This window comes from Diadema setosum, chromosome 5, assembly GCF_964275005.1.
Source record: "Diadema setosum chromosome 5, eeDiaSeto1, whole genome shotgun sequence".
NCBI lineage: Eukaryota > Metazoa > Echinodermata > Echinoidea > Diadematoida > Diadematidae > Diadema > Diadema setosum.
The window spans coordinates 5451631-5476612 of NC_092689.1; the positions used below are offsets into that span (position 1 = coordinate 5451631).

General features: G+C 38.6%; 1 protein-coding gene across 1 annotated transcript in view; it reads right to left on the reverse strand.

The window, feature by feature from the left end:
- Window positions 1-24982, reverse strand: part of LOC140228447 (cadherin-23-like) — a 145759-nt gene that overhangs the window by 99734 nt on the left and 21043 nt on the right. The window contains exons 18-31 of the mRNA XM_072308662.1: window positions 23665-23787; window positions 22847-22963; window positions 21679-21798; window positions 19571-19687; window positions 18497-18610; window positions 17654-17773; window positions 16855-16971; window positions 16010-16120; window positions 14788-14904; window positions 13506-13622; window positions 12752-12871; window positions 11467-11583; window positions 9418-9540; window positions 8845-9078 (exon numbers count right to left, since the gene is read on the reverse strand). Of these exons, the coding sequence (XP_072164763.1) occupies window positions 8845-9078; window positions 9418-9540; window positions 11467-11583; window positions 12752-12871; window positions 13506-13622; window positions 14788-14904; window positions 16010-16120; window positions 16855-16971; window positions 17654-17773; window positions 18497-18610; window positions 19571-19687; window positions 21679-21798; window positions 22847-22963; window positions 23665-23787 (1767 nt within the window). The remainder of the gene's footprint in view (window positions 1-8844; window positions 9079-9417; window positions 9541-11466; window positions 11584-12751; window positions 12872-13505; window positions 13623-14787; window positions 14905-16009; window positions 16121-16854; window positions 16972-17653; window positions 17774-18496; window positions 18611-19570; window positions 19688-21678; window positions 21799-22846; window positions 22964-23664; window positions 23788-24982) is intronic.

Here is a 24982-nt window from a genome sequence, read left to right on the forward strand (position 1 = left end):
GTTACCATGTCAATCATCATCTCTGTCAACATCATCTGGCTAGTTTCATTGATATTGCCGTCATCATCATCATCGTCGTCATCCTCCTCCTCATCATCATCATCATCATCATTGTCATCACTGTCATCATCATCATCATCATCTTCATCATCATCATCACCATCATCATTTTCACCTTCACCATCAACAGGTAAATGTCAAATTCCCCCTCCCCCCACAGAAGAATTCAAATCCTGCCATTTCTTTCATACTGATGGGGAAACTTACCATAGACTGATACTGTGCAAGATGAAAGTATGATAAATACAAGAAAAATGAAAGAAAGACTAGAGTCAAAACTTGATCCAGAGCTTCCGGCTCTCTTCCGAGGAAGACAGGATGGCATGGGATGATGAGATGAAGACTTGTGACGTTGATGGTGACAAATATTGTCAGGGATGTGTCTGGTATCTGACTCTTTCTCGTAATCAGTTGAACATGACATGTTTCCAGGACCTCCAGTCTCTTTTCTGTGATGTACACACAATGTCCAATGATTCTGGAGGCATTTGGAGCATGAACACCTGTTCATCAGACCCAAGAGTGCCTCCTCTAATCTCCGGGAGAAGTTTGAGGCATGATGCTGGACACACAGAGATAACTTTTGGCAGAATGCAGTACATTTCAAAGCGGGAGACATGGAGATGTATGGAGAATAGGATAGTTTCGACTCGTCCATCATGGCATGACATCGTTCACGAGTATTTCCATGTGCATCTGATGTTCTGCTGTCAATGCAGGCTTCCTGCATGCAGTCATCTCGCTTTGATGTACGAGTCCTACTGCCAGCTACTGAAATGGAAGACATCTTTCTATCTCACAGAAAGACTTTTAATCAATAAGCTCATCAGGAAAACTTTGCAATTCTACCATCCCATAACAAAGTCTCTCTCATTCTTCATGTTTTTCACTTGGTTCCAAACATTGATCAAGTATGGGAAATGCAACAATTTAAATTTTCTGGCCACACAAACCTATGGCAGGTCTCGCAATGATAACTTCAGCTCAGTCATGAGTACCTGGTCTTCAATTCGCATTTGCTTCAAGGAAGATATAAGTCACAGAAAAATGTGGACATCAATGACACATAACTCATCTAAAAATGCCGAGCACATACAACAATCACAATTTCCACGATCAAATTCCTCAAGGTTGATGTGCGAAATGTTGCTCGCCTCCATTTGCCAAGACTGTCAGGTGAACTCCTGCACACTGAACACATCCAACTCCTTGAGAGTCAAAGATGTCAAACATATTCTCGAACCAACTTAAATCTACCAACATCCACTCTGTTTCTGCTTATATCCAGTGTGTTGGGGGACAAGTGGGGCTGCTCCTGCTTGCTAATCCACCAGTGGCATCACGCCCTTAATCCCCACTATTGTCTTCTTGGGTCTTCATTAACAGAACAGGAGCATTCCAGAAGTGTGCCAGAACCGTTAGAGCACCGTGCCACACACCTCTGGCGTAAGTCTTCTGTCTATATGCCTTGGGCTTAACGCTCATCCTCTCTGCTCTCTCCTACTTTTTTTTCTTCTGTTTTTTGATCCCACGCGACTAGCCTAACAGACTGCTCCCTTCTTGTGAGCTCCGCATGAGCCTTTCACTTCATCACAATGACCAGAGTGTGCAGAGAGGAGAGGGGGTAAAAAGGAAAACAATCCCTGGCAAATATGACAGTTCGGTAAGTACAAGTCGGGCCTCACGTCAGAGCACCCATTGAAAGCATCCAAACCGCTTCTTGTGCACCGACAAGTGATAATGCACGCACCCCTCTTTTTTCCCTCGGTTCCTCTCCCCCCCCCCCCCCATACAATACAATAGAGTAAGCTTCAGTGGACAAGGAACAATAGGGGAGAGAAGTTCGCCTCTCGTGACTGCATGTAGTTCATTCTCTATCTCACTCAGGCAGAAATGATGATGGCAAAGTTAGGACATCCAAAATAGGAGTTCTCATGGTTTCTCTCTTCCCTCCTCTTCTCTCTCCTCTCGTCTCTTTCCTACTCCCCCTCGCCCCCCCCCTCTCTCTCTCCAACTTGTGTGGCACTGTGACACTAGACATCCATGTCTTAAGGCCAAACATGAGGTCACATTGTATCTAGAAAGACAAGCTCTGCCATTAAAACCTCATTTCCTCTTAATATTGGAAGAGGCACTGTTAATAAAACTCCCATTTTCTTGATAATAGATCACTTTGTGTGCTAGGCATTTTGAAACTTTTCTGTCATGTTAAAGGGATGGTATAGTTTTGGTTAAGATGGTGATTCAGCTTCTAACTTTTTGCCAGATAATTGCAAAACCACTTATGAAATATGAAAAAACATGCAAATCTAGGAGGAATTCGAAGTTACCTTGATGAGATTCGTTTTTGAAAAGGCTGAGATATCCAAATACAAAGTAAAACAAAGCAATCCTAACGAAAGGTGAGTTCCTCCTTTTATCAGGATTGCTTTGTTTTGGATGCCTCAGCCCTTTCAAAACCAATTTTCATCAAACAAACTTTGAATTCCTCATAGAATTATATGCTTTTTTAATATTTCGTAAGAGGTTTCTCATTATCTTACCAAAGAATTGGGAACCTGAAGCCTGCCATCTGAACTAAAACTGTACCCATCCCTTTACAACTAGATTCTAAACCATAAAGTGGTATTTTTGTGTTTCACATTAAATTTTATTGGAAAACACTGCACTCATGGCCCTTTTTAAAATTTAACAGCTGTTATTTGATGACCAAACAATTTTCCTTCCCACTAAGATGACCTCTGCTTCTTTTAGGGTTTTTTTTTAAATTGCTTTTTAGAGGAGGGTAATAAATATATACTTGTACACATTGCTGTCTGCTTGGGCACATCAGTTCTTCTTTTTTTTTTAAGGAAAAATGTTTCTTTTGGTTTTGAAAAAAAAAAATCTTTTGAGAAAACAAAAGAAGAATTTTTCGCAGGTGGAGTTGAACAGATGACATGATATTTCCCTCCCACACAGAACTTCCTTGGAATATCTCTATAACATGGACAACTCTAGATTTCTCCACAAGAGGGGGCATGTATTGAAACAGGTATCCACAGGGAAAAGTGTTGTGTGATTGTGCACAGGTGCTGAGACATCCAAAAGGCAAAACTGAAAACAGCAACTTCATTCTGTGCGTCCTCCCAAACACACTACTCACTGTGCATATATTGACAAGCTGTCTGATGGCAAACAGTGGCACAATGGCCTTGCCTCTAATGATCATCTCAATAGAGGGCAGTAGTCACACACATACCCAAACAGGGCTTCTCACTTTTTTAAACCCTCTAACTTCAGCTCTTTCCCCTTGATATTATGTAGTCATAGTCACACCTTCAACCTATCTGCTTGTGTTTCTTCCATCTCAGTCTTTAAATGGCTGCTTTTCAAGCATATTTCCTCCTTTCTCTCCACTTATATGGCACTAGAATCCAGTATTTTATCCAGTTTCTATCTCAACAAACATAACTTTTGCAATTTTCAAAACTAATATGTTCTTTTTTCAACAACAAAGTACCAAATTAGATTGCTCTGTCAAAACTGTCTAGTGTTTCTCTGTCATTATGAAATAAATCAGGAAATGTCTTTTTCAGAGAATAGTGAGGCTTAGATCTTGATATGATACTTGTATGGGACGATCAAATGTGATCAGTTCTCTTTGGTGGTTTTGCTTTTCTTTTACATTCTGCAATGATCTCATAAAGAGAATCATGAGACAGAGAAAACAGATGATTATCAGTAGTTTGTTTTGTTGTTATTGTTTAAATGAGGGCATTGCCTTGTTTGAGACTAATTCAAAGTATTCAAATGGACTGTGAGGTCTGCTGACAGTGTGTTTATGTGTGTGTGTGTGTGTGTGTGTGTGTGTGTGCGCGCCGTCATGAAATCAAACATCTTCAAACTGTAAAATGCTAATTGTGTGACCTTATCCCCATTAAGAAGGGAAGTAATCACCTTAGCTACTCACAAGGAATGCTGGCTGTGAGTCCCATCCAGTAAAGTAGCTGCTTCCAGACAGTTACTGACAATAAACTATACAAACAAGCAGCTAAGGAGTCATTCCACTATGGATAGTACTTTGTAAGGGATATTCAACTTGGCAGTCGGATTAAAACCATCAAGGAGTCTTAATACACAGTTGGATAGAGACCACATAAAGGGTAAAAATCCCTCCCTACACACATTTTTGGCCTCCTTTTTCTTCCCTTGTAGGAGTTTGGCGTCAAAACAGCAGGAGATGGAGAAATTCAAGTGACCAGCAAGACTTTTTGTGAGATCTTGGCAAATTCTCAACTACTACAAGTTGTATTTGTATATATCCTTACATCAACATTCTTTTTCAGGAGTAGATTACGACTCTGACAAAGCTGAGTGTGAATGTGAATGAATCATACCAAAGTGAATGATGGCTTGAAGATTTTTTTTTTGCATTTTTTTTTTTAAATTTCAAATAGCATATAGAAAGTCAAACTGATTACCAATGACAGCTATTACTGAATTGATAATGGTGTTTGCAAGCAAAAGAATTAATGTACACTGATATTGTGGTCACCACTTGGTATTCCAAAGTTATAGAGAAACTGTAGTCACAGGGTGACATAATATGTATTTGTGCAAATGGGGGGGGGGGGGGGAGGGGGGAGGCAAAGCCCCAAACTTAATAAATCTTGTGGATGTCCTTTATCACAAAGGACATTTACAACTGTACAGGTACATGTTGCAGAAGTAAATAGTAATTGCAAAAGATATTTAGCTTTTAACATGCTAAAAAAAACAAACAAAAAAATCTCCCCACTATTCAAGCCTATCTTTTTGCAACAAATGAAGACTGAAATATGATGAAACTTCAATCACGTTATAACCTGATAGCTGCGCCCTGCAGTAAACTGATTGCAGACTAGATTAATACAAAGGTATGTTTTTAAGATATTCAGGTATACTTGTATGAAGTATTTTTACAGCTTTAAAGCAACTTAAAACTCTCTGTAGTCCATTTTCCCTGTCAAGAATTCATGGGTCTGGAGGGTAATGACCTTACAGTGAGTATCAGAAGACCATCAAATCAGCCTTGCACTTAACCGCCTATTGTGTCTGGACAATCCATTTCCGCTGACCCCTGAAATTGCACCCCATTGTCCGATAATAGCCTACCCTTTAGGGCTGGTCCCAACATGCTAACGACAAGTGGAACTTTACCCCAAATAGTCACCCTCACAAAGTAATCACCTTTCACCAAATGTCTGTCACAGAAAATCACCAAATCTGTAGAGTTACATTTTCATTTTAGGTAATGTGATCTCAGGGAATATTTTGGGATGGTTGAATCTCTCATATTTCTCAAAAGTCAAATAGCTTCCTTTCATTTTCCTTACTAGTGAGATACAAGATTCTCAGTAACTTCCAGTCAGAGTACCCTAATTATTAACCCTTTCCTAGCCATGGACTTTGGAGAGTGTGCGCAACAATATGGGGTTTTCTGTGACAATTGGTACTCACAGCACAAAAAATATTAAGGGGCCACTTGCTGTCCCTCATTCCGTATTGGAGAAAAGTACCCCATTAGCCCAGTCTGAGTAAGAATACAGCTTAGCCTTTTAAATCTGCTCTCAGTCAGAGAAACTCTCAAACGTCTGCTCATTACAGGTATTTTCTCCCTGGAAGCTCTCTTTGTAGGTTAGATTTTGGGCTGATTAAATTACTCATATCCTCAACGAAGCAGATACTTTGTTAGCATTCTACCTATTTTCATCTTTTAGGCACAATTCTCAACACTTTCCTAACAGTGAAGACAGGTACACTCCACCTCTGATAGTTTGTGAAAAGACACTCAAGTTTACTTCAGGCACTGGCCATTGTGCTTGACAGTGGAATAACACTGCTGTTTGTCGCTGCAAACTTGAACTGCAAAAACTGAATTATACATGTACTTCCAGTGAATATCTGCTTTCTTATTTTTACTTCTTCGTACACACAGTTCTTGTCTTTGAAAGCATTATGCCAATGGTATGAAAACATTAGATAGTAATAAGCAGATGTTGATTTTTTTTTTCAGATATAAATAGTATAATGATAATATGGACAAAAAGCTTTGCAATGATTGTTAACCTTAGTAGCCTCCATTCACTTATTTCTACAGACATTTTTGATGAAACTGTCACTTTTATTCACAAATATGTCAGAATGGGACATACAAGACCCAACACAGATCATTATAAAACATTCTATGATGAAAATGCCAGACTCATTATCTACACGTTGTACAAATACACGCATGGTGAAAATGGAAACACAAAACACAAAACAGCCCATCATAAATACTCAAATGTAGCAGTGTTCCTTATCAAAAGAAAGACATTGCGAAGTTCCTCAAAGATAGAACGCAACAGTCATATCGCCTTTTCATCCCTTCAATAACCTTGATGACAATGTCCAGTGGATTTAGCAATTGTATCACCCGTGTTAATCAGCCATGTTTGTATGTCTTGAATGCACACGTCGTCCATCCAGGCAGCTAAAATGTGACACATCATCTATTATTCATCACGGTTCTGATGGACCCCTGGTGATACATTCAGGCCACCATTGTCCTGTTCTCACACCTCGATGGACCCCTCCCCCACCCCCATCAGCAGAATTGAAGAGGAGAGCTAGGACATCATACACATACAGACAGACCTGAACACACATGCACAGCCACACACAAGCACACAAAAACTCCGATACAGTAAAATGATTAAACAACACTAACAAAGCATATGATGTCTTTTTTTTGTCAGGTCCGTCAAATGAGAATTGTTCTACTACCACCTGTGTTCCGCTTTATTGGTATTGCTCTCCATTGTTTTTAAACACCAGACAGGGTTTTGTAGGACCCCGTTTACAGTGCGAGGCTCGGCCACGGCCGAGCCGCGGCCGAGCCCTCCTTCATTTCAGTGTAAACGCGCAAAAGGCCAAATGCGAGGCCAAAATTGGCCGCGCACTTGGCCATGCTCTGGAGGTGGTCTCGGCCTCTTCTTGGTGTAAACGCAAACTGGGCCAAATGCGCGGCCAATTTTAGTCTGGCTTCCAGACCCTCTGCCCGTACTATTTTGCTATTCACGATATTAACCCCCTCAACGTCAAAAACTAGTATAGTTTAAGGTAATTTTGTCCTGCAAAGGATTTTTCCTTCGGCAAAGGCCTTTGCCCGAACGGCGACTTTGTCGCCACGGAATCCAGTTGGCAAAGGGTCTGAAAACCAGGCTATACCAAATTGCATTTGTTTACAAGCAGAGCGCCACAAAATATTGAAAGGTTTGAATTAAAAGCGTGGCCGAGCCCGGCAGTGTAAACGGACAAAATTGCGGGGCTCGGCCCCACAATTGAGGCTGGGCTCGGCCGCGGCTCGGCCCAGCCCCGCACTGTAAACGGGGTCTGAGACACAGTTAAGAACTGCAGACATTTTTTTTTTTTAGGTACACAGACACCCACATGCATTTTTCTTTTTATATTCTGTATAATAACAGCTTCACATACACTCAGTCACACACCAAAACACACTGGCACACAGACAGACACGCATACACAAGCACACATACAGTTGTAAATATCCGCTTCTTAGACACCCAATTACACTTCACTGTTTCAGTACAGAGTGCATCAACTTAAATTGTGACAACCAAGCACTGTCATGCCACACACTACAAGGACATCATCTACATGGTACTGCAGATACTGCGACACAAACAAACTTGAAGACTTCACCTTGAGCATGGCTGTAGATAGGCTTCCATATCACTATTTCTATGAGTCAATGTGGCAGTTGTGGAATAAGGACTTAAAGCACTGTCAGGACTGATTCAGTGCTTTTGCTTTGGCTAGGGTCAGAATTTGACAGGAAAGGGAATAACTTGTGCAAAAGCGAATATAGAAAAATATTGATAAATGCTGGTTCTTCTTCACTTCATTTACCTTTTTCCTTTGTTTTTGTAATCAAAGTGAAATTGCATCCTGATATATTGTGTTGCTTTGTTTCAAAACAGCAAAATCAGAGAGGTAAATCAATGAAAATTTGGAGAAAAAAAAATCAGAAACATAAACCAAGTTATGAATTTTAAAAGTTTAGAGGGTACGACAAACTGGCAACTTTGTGTGATCTAGATGTTGAGCAGCTCATTTCTTTGGTACACAAAATTCTATTAATTCTATTTTCTTTTCTCAAATATTTGAGAGCAGACAGAATTTATCTATACTACTGTTATTAGACACCAAAAACAGGTCTGCAGAAAATTTTTCCAGGGAGAAATGGGAGAAAATTGATATTGATGAATTTTTGTACACAAACTGAATGGAAAGTTGTTCAACACCAAGGATCAAACCGAGTTGCCTTTATGTCTTACTCTCCAAAGTTTTGGAGTTCGTAACTTTTTTTTTGGTTTCAGGATTACAATATTAACTCTATCAGACATTGAGTCAGACATTGAGATATGTCTGAGGTAAATAGCCTAGCTGTTTCCTCTATAACATCACCAGGCATTCAATGTGTGTCAATGTCTATCACGTTTGTGTGTGTGTGTGTGTGTATGTGTGTGTGTGTATGTGTGTGTTTGTTTGTATGTTTGTTTTTGAGTTGCACTTATATGTTTGTGTTTTTGTGTGTATGTGTGTTTCTGAGCTGTGCTTGTGTGTCTGTGTGCATTTTGCTTCTATTCATCCTCTTTGTGGTGCTTGATGTTTGCAATGAGAGATAGAAAAAAACAAATGTGAACTCTAGCGAACTAATAACTATGAAACAAAAGACAAAATCGAAAGGAAACTCACAGATTTGTCCCTCATCACTGCTGTCTTGGCAGTGGGCGACCCCATCACAGACGAGAAACGACGACACACACTGGAGGATAGTGGTGCAGGCAAACATGCCATTCAGGCACGGCACTGGGCAGTTCAGCTCGTCGGTGAAGTCCGCGCAGTTCTGGATGTTGTTGCAGCGCTGCGTCGAGTCGATACAGATGCCGTTGGTGCACATGAAGTCATTTGGGTCGGGACAAACCAGCACTAGTGTGAGGAAAAGTGATGTGACATCAACAAACTTTATTGGCTCAAGGATCATAAAGTCATTATATTATCATTTATTCCACTTTCCAATTATTCATTTTTATACTTCTGAAAACAGACGGTCAGGACAGCTGCGGAAGCTCCACCAAATAGGGCATTGATGATGCCAGTATTGTTATGCCCAAAAGGATTTACAATAGTAATAATCATAGTCATTAATTATAATTGTTAGTACTATCATACTGTAAGTATGATTATGATTTCTGTGATAACTGATGATAATAACTTCCACGATTTTTATTGTCTTCACAAAGGAGGTCATGGTTCTTCTCTACTTACAGTTGATTGCACATGTCGGTCCAGAGAAGTCTGGTGGACAGGTGCAGCTGAATGTCGGTGGACTGACCGAAGTGTCTTGGCTACAAGTTCCTGAATTCAAACACGGACTGGGGTTGCACGGATCTAAAAAGACAAGTATAGGATGGACATAGGAGATGAGAAGAATAAACATTGCTTTGGCACATTGCCAAGAGTGTAGTGCTGATATTTGTTCTTCCTAATATTCACCTTTCAGCTTGGCATTCATGATTCTAAATTTGGACCTCACATTGAATGGCATAAACAATGAAAAGCCTTGAATAATCAATGCCACTGATGAGTTCTGGCATATTTCTACCTCTAACTAGAGCATTGCAGTATAATGCCATAGCACTTTGGGAAGTCGTGGAGTAATATTGGTCTTTGCTACAGGAATCAAATTGAATTAACACTTGGTGAGCACTAGATACGTATTGCATGAATCAATCAAACACTCCCATTATTCTAGTGATTTCATTGGTTATGTTCAGTCACTTGCAGAATCAGATGTAAAGACATAAAAATGTTAATAGGAAGGCACATTGCCAAGTGAATACAGCCTCTGACACATATACTGACATTACAACGTGATGAAAGAGTTTGCTTAGACCAATACCGGGTGATCATTTTCCAATTGTTTAAACAAAAACAAATCTTGTATGGCTGTATGGTCACAAAGTCAGTTAGAATAAGGCCTATGTATTAAAAGTAAACATAAACATATGCAAAAACAGTATACTGACAGTAAGAAAAAAAGAAGAAAGTTAAGATTAAAAATAAAAGTGTTGAACAAATGATATGCGTGGATAATATGTTTGCAGCTGCAGCCATGTTTAACAAAGATGACAACACAATACAAAATATAAATGACAAATATAAGAAATGCAATATGTGTTTATGTGACTTTTAAAGGAATCAAGGCTTGTGAAATATGCAATGTGGAAAAAAAAAGTGCAAAAGTGAATGTGGCATTAATAAGGTTGCAAACATCAAGCACATAGTATGTATGTCATATGCATACAAAGTGCATATGAGTGTTTTGACTCAGATTCAGATAGAGATCATAAACACTATGGTAAAAATCATGACCACCTACATGTATGTTCATCTTTATTCAAGACCATGGTGCAATATGAGTTTTTAAACACATGATACTTTTTTTTTCTTTGTCTCAGCATTTGTATTGCTCTTGAAATGATAGAAAGGATTATCATCAAAATGAATGCACATTTCATCAGACAGATGCATTGCCTGCAATTATCATATATCATATCTGCCGGATCAATGACAAACCATGTGTTTTGTACCATAAGCCAACTGAAAAGTATAAGTTTAATTGTAGTAATTGTACACACGATTCATTGATTTCATCATACAATACAAGATAATGAAACAGAGAGATGACAAAATATTCATGCATTACTACAGTAAGAAAGAAGGCTGAATCAGTAAGACAAGGATGAGTTATTAAATGAGGTACAATGTATGATGGTGAATACAGACAACAACAAAAAAAATCAAACTCCAAATCTACAGATGATTGTTAGTATCTACACCAAAAATAGAAGTAATATTATATTTCACCAGGCCAGAAAGGAAAACTAAAAAGACCATCTTTAGGAGAATTAGTGGAACTTGCTGGCTTACAAGCATGTATATGGTAACAGACAGTTGCAAATACATATTAGAATAGCAGTAGGTACAGGTGCAGGTGCAAACAAACACTGTGCTGTCAGTTGTCGCAACTGAAATTACGCCTCCAACACACTTGGAGACAAAATACAAAGACACGTGACATAACATTTATAAACACATGCACGACATCAATGAAATTAGCATCTTAAATATCAATAAACTACTGTGCTGATGGAGAGTTAAAACGAAAATGAAGACAAAACAACAATCTTCGGCGACACAAATATGGCAATTAAAGGCAATATTGATGAAGTGATCGAGGGATAGTTAGCATCAACACAGCGATGGAGGCGTGGTGGCAGTCTTCACTATATTTCCTCCTGTTCACGAACTTACTCTGAAGCTGGCACTGATCCCCGACAAACTGGTCGGTGCAGGAGCACTCGTAGCTGCTGCCGTCGTCATGCGGGGTGCATGAGCCACCGTTATAGCAGGGAGCTGCGCTACACAGGTCTACCGTTTGAAGGGAAGGACACTAGGTTTAATCATCTCAGCCACAAAGAATCAAAGGCATTGAAGCAAAATCACAAATCTACAAACTAACAGAAAATATTGGGTCATGCACTATAATGTCAACTGCTACATTAAGCAATTGTTAATCAAGGGATAAAGAACAGACCCATGGAGCCAGCCTCTTACAGTAGTTAGTAATATAACTATACAATGTTCTGCCTAACAAGTTGCAGGCATCTCTTGTTCTGGAAAGCTTCATGTGTACTTCACCATCATATGCAAGTAATTGCACTTTTACAATTGCAAAAGGAAATGGAATAAATTCATTTACTCAACTTTGTGATATATTTTCCACAATGGAAAGTCAATCCATATGAGCATGGATAATGACAAGTCCATAAGACCGTGGTCTTAGCACAGATATCACTGTTTTTGTTCATATTTTCCTCTTCACATTCAGATAGAATGGTGGTGTACATTAATAACTATCGATGCAGAACTAGTCTTAATGTTTTCTTTGTTTTTTTGTTTTTTTAAATTACATCGACTCGTTATTAAACTTCACAAAGGATTTTATAGAGTGTGCTCTCACTTTTATCATTGTGTTCACTATTTGCACAAGCATTTGTAATGACGTTCAGAAAGGTAATATGGCTAAGAGACTGTATTAGCAGTTAAAGTCTGTAAAACAGAGAGCTTTTACAGTATCTCTAATCTAATTCTCTGTCAATTGCATCTATGAGAAAGCAAGTACAAAAACCCAGAACAAGCCTAAGCTGGAGAAGAGAAATATATATATCTTCCTTGTATTAAAATGCTAACTATTCACTAAATTTCTCATCATTGTTAAAAACTATTTGAATGCTCATTGTCTTACTCTATATCCACATTCCCAACATTTTTCAAGTATAACACAGACTGAGCACAGTATCAACAAAGCCTACAAGATTAGATATATCAATGACCATCTGAAAATAATGAACAAATACGACATATAAAGAAAATTATCACTTTGAACATACAATAGAGGGTGAAGGAAAAGCATGCACAACCCTAAGAACAATATCTAAAGTAACAAATTCTAATATTTCAAGAAACAAGACCTGCAATCAAGTTCTGCAGATGATCATCACCAACAGGACTGCAAAAAAAAACTTATGCAACATACCAAAGAAACCGCAGTTTGTTCCAATGAAGGTGGATGTACAGATACATCGGTAGCCGCCTGGTTCAGATGGATCAGTGATACACTGTCCTCCATTCAGACACGGTGCTTGGCCACAGGGGTCTTAACATAAAAATAGCAAACAATAACAAAATGTCAGTAACAATAGACACCAAGTTTATCTCCCTCATGTTGTGATAGAATTGATGTAATCATTACCTTTTCGTAACCCTGAAACAAAAAGTCTTCGGAAAGAATTGATTGTACCTACATGGTGTACTACAATGTCCCTAAATACACGTGTAACACATTTCTGAAGGGGCTGAATACCTGTAGCACAGCGCTATGAAAAATTGCTTGAGAGAAAGAAAATATCCCAAAAGAAAACTGAAACACTGGTAATTTGGAACTTGGACACAGTATGCATTATTTTTCCCTTAAACATAAAGTCAAGAGTCCCAACATGATGTTCCTTATGTACAAACATAACTTCAAGAAATGCTGCATAATTCTTTAATCTGTAAAATATGTTTTTAATTTACTCACTGCAGTATTGCATTTTAAAGTGAGGCATACAAAAAAAAATGGTACATGATGTCTATACATTGTGAAGAATAAATGCCATATATTTAGAGTAACACAAAATGTTACACATATAGTGATGAAATGGCAACTGCAACGAAAACGACGACACTAATAGAAAAATAGAAAGAAGGCAAAAAGACTACATGGAAGCGGCTCAAAGGCGCCAACGTACCAAAATCTGTGCAAGTTGTGCCGGAATAGCCTGGAGCACAGTTGCACACGAAGTTGCCAAAGACGTCGAGAGCTTGGCAGATTCCTCCATTTTGGCATGGGTTCAGGGAGCAGCCATCTTGAATGAGAGAGGTGAGTTGGGGGAGAAGGTGATGTCTGGATGGTGTCTCAACATTACAATCTTATCTTATTAGGATTCAAATAATTTAAATTGTAACTAGAGAAGCACTATGAGAGCGCACACATCCACCAAGCAGCTCATTTCCACCCCTGATCTTGTTCTTCCATACAGATCAGTGATTTCCGTCCATATGTATGCGTGCTGAAAATTGCCCGATTTCCCAATATAGAAGCCTTTTGTTACGTCATAAACTTCCAGTTGCGCAGCTTGCCTCGCCTTAGCAGAAACTAGAGCCAACTTTAGTGCGTGCATGCAAACCTCAAATATGCAGTCTTAACTCCCAAGTTCATTGACCCTACCTGCCAAAATATTTTTAAAATCCTTCACAATTCCCTAAAAATTCCCAGATCACTACAAAAATTTAATCATCTATTACTTGTGTCATCCTCAACCTTTCCTTTTTAAGTTATTTTGAACACCGACAAAAAAACAAACATATGGTAATGAAAACATAACCTCCTCCCTTGGCAGAGGTAAAAAAGTTATGAAAAGGAAGTGGCAATGCTGCATTCAACATGTCAGGGATTTTCTTATTTTTTTCACGCACTTGTAAAATGCAAGGAGCAGTAAAAGCTAGTAGTAATAGCAGTACAATTACAATCAGCAATATTCATGTATCTCTTTGATATCAACTCTTAATGCTATCTTATAATATACAAATGTATTGCTATCACCTTTGTATGACAATATATTTCCCTATTCTAAATGTTACCAAAGTATTCCATTCCTGTGCTGTACAGACAAATTTCATTACTTCTGAACTTGATTCATTTGATAACCTTCTCAATTCATCAATCATTCCATCAATTGTCCCCTGTATCTGCTCCATTCATTTATTCAGTCATTCATACATGCTTAGATTCATTCATTTCCTCGCACATAGCAAAGCCATTGATTGACAAATCAACATGTATACAGGAATTTACACACATATCACAGTGACCCCTGGCTCCATGTCTTCGAATCTACACAGTGGCATGTCTTTGTACAAGTTGTTCAGCAAGTTTTCTCTCACCTGGTTATCATCTACCAAGCCTGATTCTCTTTCTCTCACGGTCACACGTACGTATACATACATTTCTGAACTCATTTCTTCACTCACCCTGGAATGAGCAGGTGGGCCCCGTGAACGATGGGGGGCACTGGCAACTGAAATCGAGGCCCTGCGAGGTGGCCGTGCAGGTGCCCGAGTTCTGGCAGGGATTCTGTTGGCAGGGATCTACATGATGGGACAGACAGCCATGAGATGCATCAAAATTGCTGCAAATTCTGTATTTGCATGTACAGGATGCAGACATACTCACACATTTGATTCGAAATAATGGTGAACTGGACTTGCACTTAGACGACTCCTCACCTCAAACATTTAAAGCTGTGGAGTGACTTGCATGAGATGTGAAACTATTTAAGGAGTAACAGAGGTTTTTCGTTTTGCTGCTACTCTCTATGAAAAAGACTGTATGCTTGGTCTGTATGATTCTGAACACCAAGTGAAAAAGACAGAACTCACATTCCCTACTGCTTACAGGGGAGTCAAATCCCAGGGTAGGGCCCTAGTTCCTTAAATTTTCACTTAGTGTTAAACCATTTCTGAAATAGTTTACTCTGACAGTGCTATTTTATGACACTAATGTTTTTGGAAAAAGTTGTGTATGGCAGCAAATCCAGTCACTCACAGATTCTAACTTTTTTTTAAGTCTCCTCTAATCATTAACAATCATTAACAATTAACAATCCCTAATTTCTCATTTTCTCAGCTTCATTTCTACATACACAAGACTATGGTAGATTGTAGGACCATGCAGCTCAGATTTTTCAAACTAATTAAACAAAGCCTCTAAAGGTGATATTAACCCGGTCCCTACGGGAATCTGGTGACATGTGTATTAAGTCTACGGGGATTGTAGAATTCAGTATGGAATGGGTTAAAGGGATCGTATAGTTTTGGTTGAGACCTTATTTCAGGTTTCTAACATTTTTTGGTGAAATAAAGAGAAACCTCTCATGAAATATGAAAGAGCATGTAATTCCATGAGGAATTCAACATTTATTTGATGAAATAGCTGAGATATCCAAAACAGAGCGATTCTTATAAAGTGTGGGACCCACCTTTTATTATGATCACTTTGGTTTACTTTGTTTTGGATGTTTCAGTCATTCCAAACCAGACTTTCATCAAATAAACTTTGAATTCCTCTTAAAATGGTATGCTCTGTACTATTTCATAAGTTTTTCTTGGTATCTTGCAAAAAGTTAAAAGCCCAATTCTCATCTCCACCAATACTGTACCATCCCTGTAACAAGCACACATAATTTGATTATACCTGGCGTCTGACACTGTGGACCCAAGAATGACGACAGGCAGATGCACTGGAATGTGTTTCCACTGGCAACACAGGTGCCCCCATTAGCACAGGGATTGGGGTCGCATACCTCTGTTTGTGGATAGCAGAGAATCCAGAAAATTTTCATGGTGCAGTTGCGCAAACACATATACACACGCTAAAATATATTTTTAAAAAAATAACAAGAAGAAAAGAGACCTACTACTACAGCTTCAAAGTATGCATATGTGGCCTCAGCTTAAAATTGAAAGAATGGCAATGAACTTAGAAAAATAAAAACAATGTATGTCATTCAAACCTGTGTTTAAGTACAAGCTGATAATACATTTCTATGTCGCTGAGCCTATTTGCAAGAGTAACCAGACAAAACCAGAGAATTTCAAATATATCTCTTCTGTTATGATATTTGCATTTCCGAGAATGTCCTGCAAGTATAACTGGATGGGACGGACTTAAGCTTTGCAGCCCCTAAACTGCCCCTTTGGAAAAAAAAAAAAAAAAAAAAAAAAAAAAACCACCTACTACTGTCCTTGCATATGGGTGTGTGAGTGTGTGTTGTGTAGGTTGTGGGTGGAAGCACTATGCATGAAAATGCATTTCTTTGCCTTGTTCACAAGTTTCCTTTATCATTTCATTTCTGTAAAATTTCACCTTCATGAAATAATAAAGAAGTTGTTTAATCCATGAAAACAAAACTGTGACAATAACTGCTTCCAGTACTTTTCAGAGAGTAAAGATTAATGATGCAAAATGAATAAAAAGAGAAAGGAAAATCTCCAGGTAATACTGGTTTAATGGTGGCTTTCTTCAGGCTTGCCTCTCACCTCTGACAGTGCAGGTAGGACCTGAAAACCCAGATGGACACTGGCAAGTGAAACTGAGGGCATCCGCAGTCGGTGAGCAAACTCCACCATTGCGGCACGGCAACGCAAGGCAGACAACTGGGAAGTGGATAGAAGGAGAATGTGGTGACAGACTAAGGACAGAAGGAGGGATGCCCACTACCACAACTATCTTCACTTTCAACCACATCATCTTCACTTGTCATTTTCTCCATCATTTTCAAATTCACCATTTTTATCATAATGTTGCAGATATATCACATGATTTCCTTTACACTCAGTTTAGCATATCTATTATTGAAATATTTCAACTCAAATGTTGGCTTTCTTATCATGATTGCCAGAGAAATGATACAGCATTAATCATTACCACTATAGTTCTAATGCTCTGGGCATACTCTACTCCAAATTCACATTGATACCAATCATTACTATCAAAACTCACGCAAAAAGTTTTTATCATTATCCTCATTAGTTTTGTAATACTTGTGCAGAGTCAGATCCAAGATTGCAAATAGTGAATACACAGTATAGTCAATCCACTCCATGCAGAAATAAAAGAATTGTGCCATTCTCACGCAAACAAAAATTTATGAAGTTATGCATATCCTTTGAAACTTTGACATCACAATGATGGTAGAAAAAGCAAGTACAGTACTTAAGACAAAACAAACACATATTTCCCAAAATGCATTTGCTCCTGTACGAGTACACAGTACAAAACGACCAAACTGTAGATGGTAAGGATAGACTGATGCATAGTGATGTTGGAGCAGCCTACCTGCAGTTTGACAGTTGGATCCCACCCAGCGGGACTCGTCACAGTTACAGGAGTAAGAGAGCCCATCGCTGGAGGTAGCACAGATGCCTCCATTAAGGCAGGGTTGAGATACACAAGGATCTTAGGCAGAAAAAAAGTAAGAAACAAGCACCTTGTATATCTCCTGAGAAGATTTTATCAATTCCTTGTTCATATTCACTTTAAATGGTCTTAGAAACACTTTTTGAAATGTGAAAACAATGGTGAAATATTTGTTATTTGACACCTTCACCTCTCCCCTCCCCCCCCCCAAAAAAAAAAAAAAGAAAAAAAAAAGAGAAACGGTTTACATTTTGGGAGCTCTACGTTACACATGTTTTTCAAAAATCCTTTCTTTCTATTCTTTTTCTCCTTTCGGTCTCATTGTAATGGAAACTTCACTGTCCCACACATTTGACACATGCATCACATCTATATATCTTTTATCGTTACAATACCACCATGCATTTCACACCAAAGCACAAAGTACTGTGATGCAATACAGACTGTAGCATGTATTTGTATAGCCTGTGTGATAGCTGGCACAGTACCCCCCCCCCCCCCTCCGAAAAAAAAAAACACAAACAAAACACACAAACACATACAAATATTACAATTCTTTTGCATTCATGACCCATGTCATATGTCAGAAGCAGTTTCAAACGGACAGAACAGTAGCATATACAAGACAGGTAACATGTACATATGTACGTTAAAGGTTCACACAAATATTGCATACAAGCCCAAGATTCAGAATGGAAAAATGAAAATGAATCCTCTATGAGAGAATTGAATGTGGTGATGAGGGTTATGTGATTTACTCACTGTTGTACTGGCAGACATCACCACTGAACTGAGATAGACATGCGCACGTTCTGGTGGTGCCCGACAGCTGCAAGCAGGTTCCTCCGTTTTGACATGGGGACTGGAAGCACAGGTCTATGGGAAAAGCGTGCAATCATGTGGCAAAGTTCATGAATGTTGGCCGACAAAGGACAATTGAGTGCATTCTCCTGTTCTGACACAACAATTTCAATAACTATTAAAGAAATACTCTTACAGGGGGTAACATATTATTTGCACTTTAACCAATTTCTATGGTATCTATCATAAATCATAGTGAAGTCTTGGTTGACTTTAATTGTACAGCATTAACAATTTGAATAGAATTGTCTGTATACATGATATCCAGCAATGTACTGTATAACCAGAAATTTTCACATGCATTAACGACTTCTGCAAATTATGTGAAGAGCCAAGATTTGCAAAAGTCAAACACATGCAAGACTATTTTATGTCTACAGATTGCATTGACTGCCGGTGGCAATTTGCAAAAGTTTCATGCTGAAAATGCTTCTGGTTTTTCAGCATTCATCAAAATTGTGACAGATTTACAAATATAAGGAGAGCTGGGAGAGGAATTCATCCCAAAACTTCAAATACACTGATATTTTTTCTAATTTCCTTTGGCAGATTAAATATTGCGACAATACACTTGATACAATAAATCATTACCAAATACAGGCCACAATATGCTCATTAAAATCTGAAAATCCAACATAATGTCTTGTGAGTCTGAGGGTTAGTATACTGTATGATTAAAAAGATAAAGAATCAAAGTTTGCATTATTGTTTCTTGGAGCCCTAACAGATGCACTTTACTGCATTACAAGCTGTTATTTTCACATACAGATATTTTCTTGAAAGAGGAGATTACAGACATTTTTGAAAGATGTTGTTTTCACGAATGGACGCCAATGCTATTAAACATAAATCCACTATTACCCTAGCGCATGGTGACAGTTTCACGTGTTGTTAAATTCGCGGTCCAACAGTGATCCACGAAATTCGTGAAAATTAAACCCTCGCAAAATTATCATCTTATACAGTAATACTTACTCTGCTGTTCACAAAGGGTACCCTGAAAACCTGGCTGACAGGTACAAGTAAAGGTCTGGCCGAACTCATCCGAGAAGCATGCACCCTGGTTGAGGCAGGGGTTTGGGAAGCAGCTGTCTGTTGGGCGAGAACGGGGACAGGAGGACGGGGTGGGGGAGAGGGAGATAGATAATAATGATAATAATAATATCAATTTATAAAGCGCAAAACCTATAGACATAAATTCTTCTGCGCTGCAAAAGCTTCTGATGTGCTTGATGATAATGAACAGTTAAATGAAAAGGTGTGTTTTGAGTCGTGATTTAAAGACTACTACAGTTGGGAATTACATGTACCTGACTTCTAATGGTAGGTCATTCCAGAGTTTGGGAGCTGCACAGGCAAATGCTCTGTCTCCCAATATTACTTTTGTTTTACGTGTTGGAATTTGTAAGAGAAAAGTATCCTTGAAACTGCACAAATTATGTACATGAAGACGAGCCTCGTTTATTCACCATGAATGAACTCTTTGTGGACAGCTTGGGTGCTTCCCCACTTTCCAACACATGAATGAGTCCGAACATACGCAAGCACAAATATTCATAAGCTTGCCACTCTGAATTGACGTTGTATGGTTGTAAGTGAGTGGATGAACATAGAGCACAGACATGATCATGAATGGTGTGAAAACTTGACAATACTAGACAAAGACGCAAGTAGCTTGCCGAATTATTTTGCTTTCACTCCAGTACTCGGGTCAAAGGCTGGCCCTGTGTCAGGTATCATGGACCACCTATGGAGGTGTTGGAGTTGGACCAAACTTGACGCCAGTTTGACACTATTTTCTTACACTCCTTTTTGTGTGCATTCTGCCATAAAGTGTAGAGGGTGTTAGACATATTACACAGTTCTATCCAGACAAGCCCCAAATTCAAGGCTTTTTATCAAAACATAATACTGTTGACAGAGACAAGACTAACTATTCAACTGATTGCTTTTTCCACCAACATTCTCTCTAATTCAACCGATTTTAGAAACTTTGAATCTATTAATGAAAACACTACTGCCAATGACTTTAAGCAATCAATACTCTGACAGCCTGATGTATGCAAAAGAGTCCTGATAAAAAAAAATGACAACAGGGTGCACTGTGAATAAAGATGAAAGTGGGCAATTTACGTCTCAGCATCCCTCTTTTATGTTAATTATTTCTCCTACTACATTATGTGTACTTGGGTGAAGAAGCACTTACAAATGATTGTTGATTATCTTATTACATGACAACTTCTCAAAATTTTAAAGCATGAATATAAGAGACATCAATACAGTGCATGGATGTTACTAAACAAAACCCCAGCAGGAAAAAAATTATTCTTGAGTTGGGGAGCATCACGATAGAAGCAGTCCATGATTTATCATCAGTGACACAGAAACATGTGGCTTGACACTGACAATACTTCTAGACATCACAGACATTGACAAACAAGACGTATTACCAATATAATTTTGCAAAACCTGGAGGACTGGTACCAAGAATAAAGCTTGGCTTGCACCCCTATGGACCATGTTTGCATGCCCAACTCAGTCGACAGCATGCCAACTTTGCATATTCTGCTGAAACACACAAACCCGCCCAAATCGATCAATAAATTGCCAAATGCTGCAGTACGATGAAAGCGTTTCTACTCCTGCCACACATAGCATGCATTTTGCATGGGGATTGGGGTATTCCCTTCTTGATCTGTGAGTAAATTCTACATTTCTGTCACTGTTTTGTGTGCAAATTCATGCCTTTGCAATAATGTAGGTACTGGTCATCTGAAAGAAAAGTAATCATAGATTTGTAGTACAATTTACATTGAAGCAGAGCTTGGCATTTTCTCTACAACTTTGTTTATTACACGTCCAGGGTAACAAAAATCTATAAAAGTCACATAGATTTGAAAAACAAAACGTTTTTCCAAAGCAGGATTACACTGTTGTCTCAAAATAACGTTACACACAGGGGTTTACAACATGGCACATAAAAAGTTAACGGGGTGGGGTCTGAGTGGGTCTGAGTAGTGAAGATTGGTGGAGTTGGTTATGTTAATTACCGCAGTGAGGTTGGTCTACACATGATAACTCACCAGCAAATTGACATTCCGGCCCCTTAAAGCCTGATGAGCACAGACAAGTGTATGTTCCGAGTAGGATATTGGGCAGACACTGAGCTCCGTTGAGGCATGGACTGTCCCGTACACAACGGTCTGAATCATGTCAGGTCAGAGAGTGAAATACACTGTACAAGTCAGTCTTTGTAACTCAAACAAATCTTTCAAAAAGAACAGAAAACAAAAGATTGCTGGTGGGAGAGGAGTTGGGAAATAATTGGACAATTTGTGGGCAATGGACTCCTGACTGAAGTTAGACCTTTACTGAGAGACTTCTCTGACTGCCTTCACATTATTGTATCATTCTTTGCACTTGTGCAAATGTGTGTATGTGTCCATTTATGATCATTAATCTACAGTGTGAGTTATCCATAATGATGGCTGCCGAAGGCAGTTAACCCATTTTTTCTAACTGTGGTCATCTTCTATCATAAATAAAAATGTTCATGCCATTAATTGCCCCCACGTACAGTACGGTGCAGGGGTTTTAAAAATCTTGTGTGATCAGTTACTTGTGATCAAGCTTTCCAAACAAAGCTGACAATCTCTTAACTTCAAATATTATAGATAACTTGAACCTCACAGACACAATGACACAGACAGACAGACAAACACACACACACACACACATGCACACAGACATGCTCTCTAAATATCCAAACCATTTGTTGATGAGGTAATGCTTAGCCTCTCTTGCACATTGAGTCAAAGTGACTAGATAAAGGGACAGTATAGTTTTGGTTGAGATGGGAATTCAGGTTTTAACATTTTGCAAGATAATTAGCAACAACTTTACAGATAAAATATTGAAGAGCATAAAATACTAAGGGGGATTAAAAGTTCATTTAATGAAAATCAGTTTTGAAATGGCTGAGATACCCAAAGCAAAGCAAAACAAAGTACTCTTAATTTATTGGGGCCATTTCGTTTATGGATATCTCTGCCATTTCAAAACCGATTTTCATCAAATAAACTTTTAATTCTCCTTGGAATGAGGGGCTCTTTAATATTTCATTCAAGTGCTTTCTAATTATCTAACGACAAAGTCAAAACCTGAATCCTCATCTCAACCAAAACTATACCATCCCTTTAAGCTGACCATCTCTTGGCAGACTCTGTTAAGCCTCACACACTTCTCACTCACCGAGATCCTGGCAGCGCTGCCCGCTGTATCCTAGGGGACAGGTGCATTCGTAGCTGGTTGATGTCCCAAGGCGGTTACATGTCCCACCATTGGTGCAGGGAAGGGAGTTGCATGGATCTTTGGTTAAATGGAAACAAACAACCAGAATGAACACATGACAAAAACAAACAAAACAAAACAAAAGCAGCAATGGAGTGCAGAAATGACATCAAATTATGTTCTACAAAGTGTTTTGACTTAAAGATTCTATTCAACTGGCTGATCCTATAAGTGTTATCCAAATACTGTCCTGGCATGGACCATATTGTATCAGACAAAACATTAAGTACCATTATTGCACCGGTGAGGGCACTATGAAAGACCAAAGAAGAGATGAGAAGACAATACACTACAAGACTGGACAGACCAAATGTTGTGAGAGGCACAAAGAGACACGGAGGAGAGGGAGGGAAGGAGGAAGCTGGCAGTGAGGTCTTCTGTGGCACCCCAACAGTCTCCTTGACTACCAGATAATATGTAAGATGTAAGAGGGCACTATTTTTCTAATCTTCCCTGAAGTTACAGGAAATAAATCATGAAACTCGTATCATATCATAACTTTTTCCACAACAAAAATCATAGGCAAGTATGGCCAGTGTCTTAAACCTGTTGAAGACTAGTCCAGTACACTTGGACTGGTGTCTATGTGAAATGCATATTGCGGCAAAATAAGCCCATCCTCAATGGGTTAAATGAAAACAAACAAACAAACAAACAAACAAACAAAAAAGAACATTATGGACTGCTGCTAAATTACATACATCACAGAAGACGCTTACCTGGTGCTATCTGACAAATGGTGCCAGAGTAGCCATTAATGCACGTGCATCCAAATGTCCCATCATTGTTGGCATTACACAACCCACCATTCTGGCACGGATTGTTTGGTACGCAGGGGTCATCTGCACACAAGCAGTGAAAATGTGTTAGTGCCAATCGGGGTGGAAATCATCACGAAAATAGCGTACAAAACATAAATCAAATGAAATGACAAATGACGATACACTTCATTGGAATTTTGAACTACTCAACACAATGCTATTAAAAATGATACACATATTGTTTATCATTCTCCACACACAATCAGCACAGGCATCTGTAGCTTCAAAACAGTAACACATCTTTAAAACCTAGCTTTCAGCAACTGTCTTTTAGTTGTTGTTTGGATATTTGTCTACCAAGGATATATGACATCGGTTCCATAGACACGATAGACCTGACACTGATTCCACGTCTAACATAGATGTGTCAAAGTAAAAAATGCCAAAGTATACTGAACTTCGACCAATTCAAGACTTGTAAAGAAACTGTGCAATAAAATTTATTACACGTGCACATTTCTCTTAATTGTTAACCACAACATGTGATAAGCAACAAATTACATCATTCAAGAGTTTACACTATGAAGGCCATCCATAAATTTGAATAAGTATTTTTGACATTAAAAAGAACACAAATAAAAAAAACCCACCTAAGTCCACTGATGATAGCTGGGAGTAAATCTATTTCATATTTTCAGGAAACCAAACATATATTACAGAACACCATATATCATGCGGAATCATTTTAATTAAGATTCACAATTATTTCTGTGTGTATTTCAGTTTAATTTTGATCTTGATGTAATAGACAGACAAGTTTTGTTTGTTTTGTTTGTTTTTTATTGTTCCATATTCCACATTTCAAGAAATACATAAAACATAAACATCACAATACAAAAGCCTGGATGAATTGTCAAGTACAGCTTATAAGACAATAAAACATGTGAAATATGAGGAATCTACATAGAAGCATTGCTTGTAGGGTGTAGATTCCCAGATGCGGATGTGATATTATTTCTTACTTGGTATATGTAATTAAAGGAATGACAATTTGTGAATTGGAGAAATATAATCGCCAAAAAGTAAAAGAAAAAGAAAAAACAAAGAAAACAATGTCCGCGGCACAAGACTTCTTGAGAGTTGCGTGATCACCCGAGCGAGGTACAAGTCAGATGCAGTGTACAATAGCAGAGATACCAAATGTGTACAAAGGAAGTTCAGGAGATAATACAGAAATCACGAGCGAGGCACATGTTACATAATCGATAATGTCAGT